Raw genomic sequence first — 15,417 nt, 5'->3', positions numbered from 1 at the left:
ATACTCCTGTCTTCTGAGAACTCACGTGTGCCTTGGATATTGATCACACTGGCTGCTTCCTCTGGATGTACCTCACATAGTGGCTTCAAGTTGAATTTTGACCAAAAAGAGGCACCAGCAGGAGACATGAGTACCTGGGGAGAGAGGTACTGAGGTATTTCCTTCTACCTCTTTTCCTGCTTCAATACTTCTTTGATAATAGCTGTATCCCTCTTAAACTCCAGAACTTTCCAGGAACTAGCCTCTGCATCATGGCTCCAGCTCCCCATGGATTCTGAGAACACTATTTTCACTTCCCCTTGGCACTGGAATGGCCAATGCCTCAACTGTGTCAGTATTTCTATATCTCTTTATTAAACACTCTTTATGTAAACTATCTTTATCAATTCCGTTTCCTCCCAGGGCTCCAACTCACACAAGTAGGCTAGTATTATTAATATATTAATATTTTCTAGCATCTTACTATCATTTACTCAATTCAAGGCTCAACTTTGTCTATTTATATGATTTTCCTTTCAGGATTTATCTGTCAGAGAGCTCCAATATGCATTACTAGTTAGCTGCTAGTAAACAAACAAACAAAAAAACAGTTCAATATTATTTTCCTCCCTTACCTGGGAGGCTGCAGAGAACCACTGAGGGAAATTTTTATAGACAAGCTGGGTCAGCATCATCTGGGAACTAATTAGAAAGGCAAATTTTCAGGTCCCACTCAAGTTTACTGAATCAGAAACACTGGGGAGAGGTCAAGTACTCTGTGTTTCAAAATGCGGTCAAGTAATTCTGCTGTACACTAAAGTTTGAGAAGTAGGCTCTTAATAACAATTAAGAAACATCTTCCATATCCCTGTAAATTAAACATCTTCAGTATCTCCCTAATTTTTGCAATAAAATTCAGCTGCTATTTAAGCCATCTAGAAGTTAACTCTAACCTACCCTCTTGGTCTGTGTCCCTTTCTTATCTGTCAAAATCCTATTCCTTACTCAAAGTCTGACATGAATGGCACTTGCCTTCAAAAGTTTTCCTGCTTTTCAAAAGGAAATGTATCTTTTATTTTTTTTTTCATAGTAGTTTTGTGCATGGCTTGTGCCGCCTTCTTACACTCCAATGTGTTTAACTGTCTTTTTCTCCTTTTCTTAGTCTTCACTTTGTTTTTTCAGTCTCTCCTAGACTGCTACTTACAGTAAAAATGATGCCTCAATTTTCATTAAATTCTCCATTCTGGAATTATAGAATATAGATGGATCAAATCTTATTCTAGCATTGTCTGGCCTACCAAAGATATCAATACTTGAAAGTGCACATTCAAATATTCACTCCCAAGACAAAGTTCTTTGAGGAAATTTATATCATATAAACAATATAAAGACTAGGGAATTTGTGAAGTTATAGTATTGGAGAAGGAAATGGCAACCCACTCCAGTATTCTTGCCTGGAGAATCCCAGGGATGGGGGAGCCTGGTGGGCTGCCATCTATGAGGTCGCACAGAGTCGGACACGACTGAAGCGACTTAGCAGCAGCAGCAGCAGCAGTATTAAACTATACTGTTTATGTAAAGGTAGCACACATTCTTTGTCTCTATTGACAGAAAATTGCTTTATGACTAATACTATTCAAAACATAATGTATAAATGTAGGAGTATTAAGTCAGAACTGATTGAGGTGACAAGATTACTCATCTGTACTATTTATGGTTCAGAAATAATAAGTGTTACCTAGAATGCAACATTTATCAAGATTAAATAATGTTAGGAAAAAAAGATCTATGTGACAAAAGAATGAACTGTGGTAAGAGAGAAACTTTTACAGCATAGATTTATATGGACCAGTGATTCATGTACTTGATACTATACATTACCAAAATGTATCTGTGTTATTATGTGATCATCTAAAAATAATGCTATAAACAATCTATTGTATATTAAGTTGTTACAGAATGTATACAACTTCAAAGAAAGAATTTTCAGTAAACTGAGTAATCTTAAAAAAAAAAAAAAAAATCAGGCTTAAATTATCCAAAACAGAGAGGTGGTCAAAAACACTTTGACAGCTCAAAGATTTTTAGAAATCTCATAGAAAAATACAGTAAAACTAAAGAACATGAACCTGAGGCATTTTTTATATGAGATTTGCCATTTATCATGCATTTTGCAGGCATTATTTCTAAATTCCAGGGAGTTCTTATTGAATATTTATTTGCAAGACTTTGTTGTAAATCAATAACCAGAAGGAATAAAGACCTTGAAAATAAAATGTATTTATTACCTCAATACTTATTGTCAAACACATGTCTTCCTGGTTCTAAGGTAAACTCAGTATACAGACTACTGTTTAAGAATAAAGTATCTATGCAGAACAAATAGAGTGTCTAGGGCACTGAGTCAAGATGAGCAATTTATTCCAAGATTACCTAAGGTATTTGTACAGCTTAGGGTTGTAATCAGTTATCTGAGAAGTTAATTACACATTTTATGACAAAGTCAAGCTCATCCAGGCAGTGGCAAATGTAATGGTCCCACTTCTATTGAGTACCATCTATGTGTGAAGATTACAATAATAACCACAGTGAAAGAAATCTGCACTTTTACTTTTCTCAGTATAAACACTTATACTTGGCAGAAACACACTTTTCCCCACAAGCAAAGAAATATTTATGAGATGGCTGCCTAGTCAATAGTCTGAAACTAACTGAACTTTTTGAGGATAGAAGATATGACCTTGGAGTTATTAGACAATTGCTATATACAACTATGCTAAACATAATAAAAACCAGAAATGTCTAACAGAATAGTGTATAATCATAGGGTATACTTTCAGGATGGAATGATGTCTTTTCATCTAGCTTTTACATTTCACACATGATGAAAATATGCCTCAGAGAGGTTAATTTGTTCCATATATTTCTTTTTTTTTTTTTTTCATAGAAGCTGGAAGTTGAGGCTTTTATGTAAATTTTCTATACTTTCAAATACTGTAGACCAAGGACTAAGTTTGAGATCTCTGCAAATTCTTCCTACTTTGGTTTTCACTGGCCCAATCCGCTACCCCACTTTCCTTCTTAGACTAGGATTACTTCCTTCCCACAGAATGAATGACCAAGGACCCTCCTTATGAATTCTGTTACCACGGCTGTCTCAAACGCTAAGCAGCAAAGGCATGGGCTCTTCCTTGCAGTCTATTGAGAGCTGTGGTGTCCAATAGCCACATGTAGTTATTTAAATTTAAACTATTTAAAATACAATAAGATACAAATTTGTCTATCAGTCCCAATACCCGCATTCTCAGTATTTAATAGCTATATGTGTGGCTTGTGACTCCTGTATTAGAGAGTAGGTACAGTGCATTTCCATTACTGCCAAATATCCAATTAGACACAGCTGGTATTTCAGTTCTTCAACTAATTTTAAAAATTATTTCTTTGGATCCTCTTCATATATCAGTGATGTGGCTTTCTGGCTTTTTAAAAATTCACAGACCTCAATTATCCATTGCCATTTTCTGTGCATTCTCCGCATGCTGCTTAGCACACTTCCTGGACTATATTTAGCATTCGAAAAACCAGGTAGCAATAGTAATAATACCACTTATGATTTATGTATTCATTATTTTTCAATTAATGAAGTTAATTGTAAAGAAATATCAAATGCAGGTGTTTTAGTCAACCTTGCAACAGGCAATGAATAAATCTATATAAAGCAACACTGTTTTAGTGCTATAAATGTTTGCATATTGTTAGCTGCATAAATTCAATGTCCAGTTTATACTGCAGTGAAACAAGCTGCAGACCCGTACACTTATAGAATTTACTACATGCTATTACAGTTCTAAGAGCTTGTGTTTACTAATTAATTTACTCATGACAATAACCCATTGTATAGGTAATTATTATCTTTTATTTTATAGAATGGTACTTTCTAGTTGGCCTAGTGGTAAAGAATCCACCTGTCAATGCAGGAGACACAAAAGACTTGGGTTTGATCCTTGCGTCAGGAAGGTGCCCTGAAGAAGGAAATGGCAATTTACTCCACTATTCTTGCCTGGGAAATCCCATGGACAGAGGAGCCTTGCAGGTATAGTTCTTGGGTCACAAAAGAGTTGGTAACGTATTACAGTTCTAAGTGCTCTATGCTTACTAATTGATTTACTCATTACAATAACAAGTTGTATAGGTAATTATTATCTTTTCCTTTATAGAATAGGAAACTGAGACATACAGAGATTCAGTTCAGTTCAGTCGCTCAGTCATGTCCAACTCTTTGTGACCCCATGGACTGCAGCATGCCGGGCTTCCCTGTCCATCACCAACTCCTGGAGCTTGCTCAAACTCATGTCCATCCAGTGATGCCATCCAACCATCTCATCCTCTGTCATCCCCTTCTCCTCCTGCCTTCAGTCTTTCCCAGCAACAGGGTTTTTTCCAAGGAGTCAGTTCTTTTCATCAGTTGGCCAAAGTATTGGAGTTTCACCTTCGGCATTAGTACTTCCAATGAATATTCAGGACTGATTTACAGAGATTAAGTATCTTAAATAAATTATATGACTATTAAGTATCAGATTGGGGGCTTTAAGCTGGCCTTTTATGATTATTAGTTCTGTGACTTTGGACAAGTCCTATATTCCTTTTAAGGCCACACCCTTGTTTTTAAAATGGGTATGATAACTTAGGTGACTTTTATAAGGGTCTTAAAAACACTCAAGTACCATGTAGTAGGTACTCAATAAAGAAAGATTCCTTTTGCTTTGCTTCCCAAAGTATCTGGGTAAATCATCTTTATATTTAGTATTTACTTGTTTTAAAACAATGTTTATGAGTCTCCTGGAGCAAAGCTTGCCTTTAGTATATGATATCTTTACCAAATATCTTAAGCACTTCTGTGTGTATGTGTGTGTGTGTGTGTGTGAGTGTGTGTGTTAAAAAACCCTATGTGGTAAATATGCTACTAAATGTAGTGAGATAGATCAAATAAAATTCTGAACTAATAAATTACTTTCTGAGGACACAAATATGAATCTACTTAATGAAGAAATAAGAAAACTATGACTAGTGGATTCATGGTCCTTTCATTTGCTTTATACTATGAAAAGTATCACTCTGTATTCCTTCTTCGGACCTTGTTTGGAATGTATTTCTAGTGCATTTACATAGGGTTTTATTTTAGTCCTTATACTAAAATTAATTATGAAATTACCCTATGTCTATAATGGTCTTTAGTGGAGCTTCTAGTACTAAGTTCATTCTTTTCCTGGATCTTTATTTTTTGTTTGCTGGAGCTTATAATTATCCTGAACAGAGTATTAATATGTATTAAAGCTTCTAAATGATGTTTCTGCTACACTGTGATGTGAATGCAAAAGTATTCCCTCTGGTTATAGCTGCATCTGTCTCAAACCAACAATCTAATTTTTTCAGATCCATGGGGAGCCATGCTCATTATATTCACCAGGTTTAGAGCTTCGAGCATTAATTTTCTTTTGGACACATGAATAATCAGAAAACTGTTAACAAGCACCAAAGAAACAAGTAGATTACGTTTGTGTATTAGAGGAGGATTATGTGACCCAGTAAGAGTGTATTGCTAATATTCATGCTCTCTTTTATTCAAATTGTTATTTATTGGCATGCTTGGTAAGTATTACACATCATTGTGTGCAGATTAGAAAAATACTCTCTTTTGTTAGCAAATAATGCTTGGTTTGGTGGTATTAGATATGTCCTCTGAGTTATTTTTGCACCAGTAGTGATGTGTACTGATCATAATACATTCCCCCTTAAACACAATCATTTCAAAGGCAACATTCATGAAATACTACTTACAATTCCACCTTATCAATTCCAAACTATAGCCATATTAAGGACTCCTAAATATAAAGCCAGTATTCTTTATTTTTGATTAATGTAGAAGAAAAATACTCCATGCTATAAATACATCAAATAATTATTTAATTACAAAAATATAAGGTTATTGTTGCACTGTAGATATACAAACATATACATTGAAAGTCTTGTTGTATGTGGTAGAGAGTAAGTAGTGTGTGCTGTGTGCTCAGCTGTGTCTGACTCTTTGTGACCCCAGAGACTGCAGCCTGACAGGCTCCATGGGAGTCCATGGGATTCTCCTGGAAAGAATACTAAAGTGGGTTGCCATTTCCTCCTCCAAGGAATCTTCCCAACCCAGGGATCGAACTGGAATCTCCTGCACTGGCTGGATTCTTTACCACTAGCACCATTACAATTATAGCATTTATTCTAACAAAGCAATAGTGTTCTGCATCTGAATTGTTACATACAAATAGCCAAGACATCCTGCCTGCCTAAGCTGTAATTAGTCAGTAGTTCCAAATCTTTGTTACCATGAGATAAGAACTGAGAGACAGAAGTAAACCAAACTGACAATATAGATATACTGTCTTTATCGATCTACTGATAACTAGAGCAAGAACTAACTAAACAGGCATTTTTCTTACATATGCATGAGCTATTATGATATGCTGGAGATAATTCCTATTTTCTTAATGAAGAAAAAGAATTAACTAAACCATCCTAAAGGAGATCAGTCTTGGGTGTTCACTGGAAGGACTGATGTTGAAGCTGAAATTCCAATTCTTTGGCCACCTGATGTGAAGAGTTGCTCATTTGAAAAGACCCTGATGCTGGGAAAGATTGAAGGCAGGAGGAGCAGGGGAGGACAGAGGATGAGATGGTTGGATGGCATCACTGACTCAATGGACATGAGTTTGGGTGGACTCCGGGAGTTGGTGATGGACAGGGAGGCCTGGCATGCTGGGGTTCATGGGGTGGCAAAGAGTTGGACACGACTGAGCATCTGAACTGAACTGAAGCCATTTAAATAAATTCACTAGTAATCACTTTTGTTATTGTCTTCTTTGGTTCCCAGTTTAGGGTTATGGATTTAGCAAATAAAAATAGAGGATATCCAGTTACATGTGAATTTCAGATAAATAATAGTTTTTAGAGTAACTGTCTCATGCATATTTGGGACACACTTAAGAAAGTTATTCACTGTTTATCTAAAAGTCAAATTTAATATGGACTTTTTCAAGTTTATCTAGGAGTCCACTCTAATCTTACCAGTTTTACAGCATTGGTTTCTACTAGCACTTGTTTGGAGAAGGCAATGGCACCCCACTCCAGTACTCTTGCCTGGAAAATCCCATGGACGGAGGAGCCTGGTAGGCTGCAGTCCATGGGGTTGCTAGGAGTTGGACATGACTGAGTGACTTCACTTTCACTTTTCACTTTCATGCATTGGAGAAGGAAACGGCAACCCACTCCAGTGTTCTTGCCTGGAGAGTCCCAGGGATGGGGGAGCCTGGTGGGCTGCTGTCTATGGGGTCGCACAGAGTCGGACACGACTGAAGTGACTTAGCATAGCATAGCACTTGTTTAAATACTTCTAGAAATATCATTAAGAGAAAATAATCTCTCAATCATATTTTTGTTTTAGAAATTGAGAGGGTATATACAATTTTAAAATTGATTTAAAACAATAATTTCCTCAAAGACTTCATGCCAACCTCAGACACTGCAGGAAAAGTGAACACTTTTAGCTTTCATTCTTTATGCCTAATAAGCCATATCTTTTATTAATATCTTTCAATTAATGGGGTGCAAAAGCATGGTATCTTCCTTTAAATGAGATTGTTTAAATCTACTTAATAGCTCTTTAAACTTTACACTGAGCTGTTAACTCAGGAAGTACTTACAGAAGAAGTACTAAAATGGTACATGTGGTGGTTTAATTGAAGAATAATCATATAAATTCAATCAACTATTCTGTGAATAAAACCAAAGATTTTATTTTCTTATCACAAAGAAAACAATTCTCAAAGATTTGGAATATATCATGATTTAAAGCATACTTCAAAGTGAGTTTGGGACAGTGATGTGCTACATGAACATTACCAGGACAGCAAGAAAATAGTTTCATGAAATGTTGAAAATTCACTAGCATTTAGAAAAACAGTAAAAATAGTTTCAAAAAATGACTTGAAACATAATTTTCAATTTCAGTTCCTTTTTTAATTCATTAAGGCCAAATGATTCAGCTAACTTTGTCATTTTTCAGTGAGAAGAAACCACAGTAGGAGACCTGAACAATGGACACGTGGGATAGAAGAAGGTTAAGAAGCAGATAGAAGGAAAAAAGAATAATGACAAAATGTGTGATGATGTATAATCTTATAGCATATATTGTGAAGAATAAAGCAAGGCTAAGGTTCGTGAACATCCCATTTAGCAAATGATCCTCTAAGAAATGCTTACTCTTGTACCAAATCCACCTCTACCTAACCTGTAAGCAACCTAAGATGCAGGATGTATTTGACTTTTGAGGGTCAAATGAGGGTAAAAAGTAGATCACTAAAAGTCAAATCCCGAGCTTGGTGCATTGAAATTGCCCCAGAAAAGGATCCTGTTAGATTTGTTATGCAGGTTGTTCGTTATCTCTTCTAGCCCTATCCTCAATGAGTCCATGCTTGGTTCAGACAAAAGCTCTGAATTAAAAGTAAACAGGCAAGCTATCAAAATCAAAAGCAAACACACACACACCCACACACACCCACACCCACACACACACACACACAGAGCAAACTTAAAACCTGAAGGAACTGATTTAACAGACAATCAGCTGCCAGGAGTACATTACAGAGTCTGAGGTCTATTGCAACAACAGTATTGACAGAAAGCTCAAAGAAAACAATGTCCCTTTTTAGCCAGAGTACTGTTTCTGTTAGAACAACTGTGTCTGCAAAACACTCTAACATCTTTGGCACCACAGTGCTAGTTCTTGCAAGAGGAGGAAAGTTTCACAGAGGTTCAGCTTTGCCTCAGAACAACTTCAGTCAATAGTGACAGGATATCCTACTGGCATCAGTCACAGCAGCAGAGACAAGACTTTTCAGGATTTCTGAAGCCTCAACACATAACATCATCTCAAAGGGCCAGAGAAGAAACCAGTATGAATGAATGAAGTGAAAACAGAAAATGCTACATGTATTTCTAAGCATAGATGAGATTTTCCCTGAAGACTCTCAGAAATAAGATAAAGGTTCCAAAATAGTTGTTAAGGGACAGCTAGATAAATATTGTTTCTTTAACTATTATTCTTTCCAGTTTGTTTCTTTAACTATTATTCTTTCCAGTTTTTTTTTTTTTTTTAATTTCCAGGCTGAATTGATTAGAAAACACAAACTATAAGAGACAAACATGTTCAAAAAAACATTTGGGTCTATTTGATCAAGGCTATAAGATCTTTAGAATGTACATATTTCTGCAAACTCTTATTTACAAAGATATAACAGCTAGATGGTATCATTTCTTCTTAAAATTTCTTGTACACTCAAAAATATGTTATATATAACAGATTGCTACATAAAATACTACACTGAAAAATAAAAATACTATTGTGCTCTTTTCAGATGAGTTTTCTTATATGATTTTGTGGTAATTTACATAAAAGAGAATTACTAATATATACTATGTTCAAGAGTCTGTAAGGTAGCATTATGTCCTAAATGTTAAGTAAAAATAAAAGGTACAACTCACATAATTTGGATCTACTAGCCTTCTTTGGCGGAGAAGGCAATGGCATCCCACTCCAGTACTTTTGCCTAGAAAATCCCACAGACGGAGGAGCCTGGTAGGCTGAAGTCCATGGGCTCGCTAGAGTCGGACACCACTGAGTGACTTCACTTTCACTTTTCACTTTCATGAATTGGAGAAGGAAATGGCAACCCACTCCAGTGTTCTTGCCTGGAGAATCCCAGGGACGGCGGGGCCTGGTGGGAGGCCGTCTATGGGGTCTCACAGAGTCGGACATGACTGAAGCGACTTAGCAGGAGCCTTCTTTGGGGTAAGATAATTGAAACAAGTCAGTTATTTTCTTTCTAGGGGTGATTAAGGTTTATTTTCTCATCCAACCTGAATACTATTTAAGAATTAAGAAACCCCATCTGTGCAAATTTTTCTTAATACAGACAAAAAAAATGGTATTCACAGGTCTTAGACTTTATTAGCAAATGGTAAAACTTTAATTTCTCATTAGAGCTCTTATTTATAAATTAAATAAATCAGTGCTTCTTAGATGATCTATGGTGAAGAATCATTTTCAACTTTTCAATCTATTACAGACCAAAATTGGAATTGGCAGCAATTTCTCTTTTTGAATGCTATCATCAGTTTAAAATTATATATAATTCTTTCTTCTTTGGAGGCTGTTAGGTAAATATGCCATATTTGTTCACAGTTGCCCATAACTGGAGCGAAAGTTTAAAGAAATAGCTACATGTGATGACAAAGGTTTACTTACGGGCAACCATCATGCTGTCTAAAGCTAGTGTGGCATGCACTGCACTCTAAGGATCCCATTTATCAATGACTACTGTGGCATTTCAGGGGGGATTTCCATGTAATTCACTTTAAAGTCCATGTAATATGCCTCTTCTGACTGAGTTACATAATATTATTCATTATTATTGATTTCTCTCTCTGGTGGTAAGCAGTGGATGTAAATGTGCTTATGAAGAGAAGAATGTCTGGGTGTGGGCAAGATGAAACATGACCAGAGGCATAAGTTTGCCTTATTTATTCTTTAAATAATCACGTGGACTTTCAAAAACCAGCACAAAGCTGATGATATTGCCTTTTATGCTCTTGATATTATTCAAATTTCACAGTTGCTAAGGCAAACTGAGGAGTTCTCTTAAAAGGTAAGCTAGAATCATTTGTGTGTTTAGACCTAATAAAGCACCATTATGGCTTTTGTAATGGAAAATTAAATAGTTAAAAAATAGATTATGAATAGTTTTACATAAAATCCACGAATATTATGTTTGAAATTTGGAAGTAGCCAGTGTGGAGCATTTTGAATGAGAATCTTGATCCAAATATGTATTTCATAAATTAATTTATATATAGGTTTATTTACAGAGACATAAGCAAAGACCTTGTCCTAAAAATTAGGATAAATATTGAAATGGAGTATTTTAAAAGAGCACATTAGGATATAAACTGAAATTCTGAATAGTAAAAATAAAAATATCCACTATCATATTGAACTTGAACTCATAACATTCTAGTCATTCATTAATAACCATTTATCAAGAGGCTGTGTCAGATAGTATACCACCTGAAGGAGGTCGACTTGATCTGTGCTCTCAGAGCAGTGTAGGACAGCAAAGTCAACTAAACAGTCAATGAATAAGTTATTATCACAAGAGTGATCCTAAGACAGGGGAAATATAGAATGATGTAAGAACACAGAGAGGGCATTTAAATTTACAACTGTAGGGTAAGTAGAAATTCGTCCAGGAAAACATAGGGCTCAGGGGGTAATGTACCAGGCAGAAGAGGGGGTAGCATTAAAAAAGACACAGATATTTGAGACACCATGGTAGTAAACTTAAAAAAAAAAAAGGCAAAGAAATAAGTTGGTAGACAAAAAGTTCAGTACACTGGAAGTGTCAAGACATGAAGCAAAAGAGGTGGGCATACAGCAGATTATGGAGGGTTTGATAAGCATGTTAAGGAAACAGATTCTTATTTATCCTAAGGTAATGGAAAGTCATTAAAGATTTTAAAGACTAGGGAATGTTTTAGTAAGATGGTATCAAAAGTCAAAGAGCCTGGAAAATGGCATCAAGACTGAAGATATAAAGATACAGACAGAGATAATTGAGAGGAGTAGTAGTCAAATGAGAGCTGAAGATAACCTGATTATTTGGGTAACTCAAATATTTGAGCAGAAAGTGAAAGTGAAGTCGCTCAGTCGTGTCCCACTCTTTGTGACCCCATGGACTATATCCAACCACGCTCCTCCATCCATGGGATTTTCTAGGCAAGAGTACTGGAGTGGGGTGCCATTTCCTTCTCCAGAGGATCTTCCTGACCCAGGGATCAAACCATGTTTCCAGCATTGTAAGCAGACGCTTTACCGTCTAAACCACCAGGGAAGTCAGGCAACCCGAATATTTGGATAAATCAAGTAATTGATGATTATCAATTATCTCCATTATCAAATACTGGGACTTAATAATTGATTTAAAGTAGCAAATGAAGAAGTAGAGAACAATGGCTTTCTGGCTTCCCTGGTACTGTTTATTGAGAAAGGATATACTAGAGAAAGTACAGTTTGGTTTGGGGACTCAGAATATAGTTTAAGATATGCTGAGCATTGAGAAAAGCAAGTCTGAAGTACATGATAGGTGGCTGAGCTGAGGAAAAAGATGAAAGAAGGTGAGAAACATTACTTTGTAACTAAAACTGTGGCTTAAAAGGAGATCATCCAATAAAAAAAAAAAAACACAGTAATTTGATGGCTCTATGTATTCTATGCATTGGAGATTTATACATGAAACTAGGTACTTCATTTTCTCCTCAACTAAGTCTAGGATCAAATCATCATAATAAAGACTCTTTAAAATGTTCCTGTGAAATATTATCAAATTTATCAATCCTTAGAGATCTAGAATCTTAAGAAACTATAGACCACTTCTTTGTGGCTACAGAAATATACCGATGGTCAGAATAAATAGATAGATCAGTTCAGTTCAGTTCAGTGGCTCAGTCGTGTCCGACTCTTTGCGACCCCATGAATCGCAGCAAACCAGGCCTCCCTGTCCATCACCAAATCCCAGAGTTCACTCAGACTCAGGTCCATCGAGTCAGTGATGCCATCCAGCCATCGCATCCTCTGTCGTCCCCTTCTCCTCCTGCCTCCAATCCCTCCCAGCATCAGAGTCTTTTCTAATGAGTCAACTCTTCGCATAAGGTGGCCAAAGTACTGGAGTTTCAGCTTTAGCATCATTCCTTCCAAAGAAATCCCAGGGCTGATCTCCTTCAAAATGGACTGGTTGGATCTCCTGGCAGTCCAAGGGACTCTCAAGAGTCTTCTCCAACACCACAGTTCAAAAGCATCAATTCTTTGGTGCTCAGCCTTCTTCACAGTCCAACTCTCACATCCATACATGACCACAAGAAAAACCATAGCCTTGACTAGACGGACCTTTGTTGGCAAAGTAATGTCTCTGCTTTTCAATATGCTATCTAGGTTGGTCATAACTTTCTCTCCAAGGAGTAAGCGTCTTTTAATTTCATGGCTGCAGTCACCATCTGCAGTGATTTTGGAGCCCCAAAAAATAAAGTCTGACACTGTTTCCACTGTTTCCCCATCTATTTCCCATGAAGTGATGGGACTGGATGCCATGATCTTAGTTTTCTGAACGTTGAATTTTAAGCCAACTTTTTTACTCTCCTCTTTCACCTTAATCAAGAGGCTTTTTAGTTCCTCTTCACTTTCTGCCATAAGGGTGGTGTCATCTGCATATCTGAGGTTATTGATATTTCTCCCAGCAATCTTGATTCCAGCTTGTGTTTCTTCCAGTCCAGTGTTTCTCATGATGTACTCTGCATATAAGTTAAATAAGCAGGGTGATAATATACAGCCTTGACGTACTCCTTTTCCTATTTGGAACCAGTCTGTTGTTCCATGTCCAGTTCTGACTGTTGCTTCCTGACCTGAATACAGATTTCTCAAGAGGCAGGTCAGGTGGTCTGGTATTCCCATCTCTTGAAGAATATTCCACAGTTTATTGTGATCCACACAGTCAGAGGCTTTGGCATAGTCAATAAAGCAGAAATAGATGTTTTTCTGGAACTCTCTTGCTTTTTCCATGATCCAGTGGATATTGGCAATTTGGTCTCTGGTTCCTCTGACTTTTCTAAAACCAGCTTGAACATCAGGAAGTTCACGGTTCATGTATTGCTTAAGCCTGGCTTGGAGAATTTTGAGCATTACTTTACTAGCATGTGGGATGAGTGCAATTGTGCAGTAGTTTGAACATTCTTTGGCATTACCTTTCTTTGGGACTGGAATGAAATAGATAGAAATAAACTTAATAACCTGGGGATAGCCTTCAGTTCAGTTCAGTCGCTCAGTCGTGTCCGACTCTTTGCAACCCCATGAATTGCAGCCTTAGGACACAGCAAATGTCAGATTCCAGAGTACATGGCGGATTTCACTTAGATAAATTCCTGGTTCATGCAGTTTCATTGTTATTCCCAGAAGGTTCTTCAGTGACCTTCCTGAGCTTTCCTTATTTAGTATTTCCTCCTCTTTTTATATAACATATAAATAAGAAATATCATGTAGTTTTGAATGTTGGGCAATCTGAGCTTTGTAACTCTATATTTAAATGGCTGGTAAAGATACTCTTCCTGCTTAAATTCAATCTACAATTAAAAGCAATACTGGTGGAAAGCTGATGTCCAGTGTAAAATATCTTTAGCAATGATTTTTCAATCCTTCCAAATCTTTCCATTCTATTCACTTTCCCATCATCCTGCATTGCTGTCATTTGAAAACTTGTTCATTTTCTTCAGGCCTCTACTTTTCCCTTTATGAGATGGAGAAAGAGTTAAGAGGTTGCAAGAGCTGATCTTACCTCTGTTTTCACTTAGGAAATAAAGGCCCTTAGATATAAGCTCTCTCAATTTACTGCTTTCTCTACTGCTGATCCCCTTTGTTCTAATAACCTTATCGTTTTATTCACTTATTCTTACTGTGTGTGTAACGTCACTTCAATCACATCCAACTCTTTATGACCCCATGGACCATAGCCCGCCAGGCTCCTAGGTCCATGGGATTCTTCAGGCAAGAATACTGGAGTGGGTTGCCATGCCCTCCTCCAGGGGACCTTCCCAACCCAGGGATCGAACCCACATGTCTTGTCACCTGCATGAGCAGGTGGGTTCTTTACACTAGCGCCACTTGGGAAGCCCCTTTATTCTTATTACTCCCACCAAAAAACTATTTACCAGACACATTCTTCCAGATTTAGACCAGTTCCTCACTACTGAACTTTATTCCATATCCTGTATTATTTTTCTTAACCACTTCTTCCTCTCCTGAGTTAAAACTCCCTCTCCTTACTCCCACCTTACCCTTAACACATAAAGAAAAAGCTTGAATCACTCTCTTTAAATATAAAACTAAATAGTTACCTAACTAACATAAAGCAAACAAACAAAATACAGCAACAAAAATCTTTCTAAAACCATATACATCCCCACTACACATTGTGAAGGATGTTACTTAAAGTGTGTTAAACGCTTAGTCATGTCTGACTCTTTGCAACCCCATATACTGTAGCCCACCAGGTTCCTCTGTCCATGGAATTTTCAAAGCAAGAATACTGGAGTGGGTTACTTCTCCAGGGGATTTTCCCAACCCAGGGATTGTACCTGGGTCTCCCACATGGCAGGCAGATTCTTTACTGTCTGAGCCATTAGGAACCCCTACGTAAATTAAACATGCACCATTTCTAATTTCATGTACAGTATCTAGTACACAACACTTTATGCAACCATAAAAATTTATATTTTTAAAAGGCATATCTA

General features: G+C 36.8%; 1 protein-coding gene across 22 annotated transcripts in view; it reads right to left on the bottom strand.

The window, feature by feature from the left end:
• The window catches only part of CCSER1 (coiled-coil serine rich protein 1), a 1,487,998-nt gene that overhangs the window by 548,231 nt on the left and 924,350 nt on the right, over positions 1 to 15,417 (bottom strand). The window contains exon 10 of one of the 22 annotated variants that reach the window (XM_086406533.1): positions 659 to 9,867. The exons of the other annotated variants lie outside the window; for them this stretch is intronic. Coding sequence (XP_086262659.1) covers positions 9,826 to 9,867 — 42 coding nt within the window. The 3' untranslated portion in view covers positions 659 to 9,825. Of the gene's footprint in view, positions 1 to 658; positions 9,868 to 15,417 lie in introns of those variants that run through there. 22 annotated transcript variants of the gene reach the window in all.

The sequence above is a fragment of the Bos grunniens genome, chromosome 6 (assembly GCF_055505025.1).
Source record: "Bos grunniens cultivar Pamir isolate PY7600 chromosome 6, Bosgru_T2T1.0, whole genome shotgun sequence".
In the NCBI taxonomy this organism is placed as follows: Eukaryota; Metazoa; Chordata; class Mammalia; order Artiodactyla; family Bovidae; genus Bos; species Bos grunniens.
Note: the sequence above shows the minus strand (reverse complement) of the source record. Positions and strands in the feature narration are given on the sequence as shown.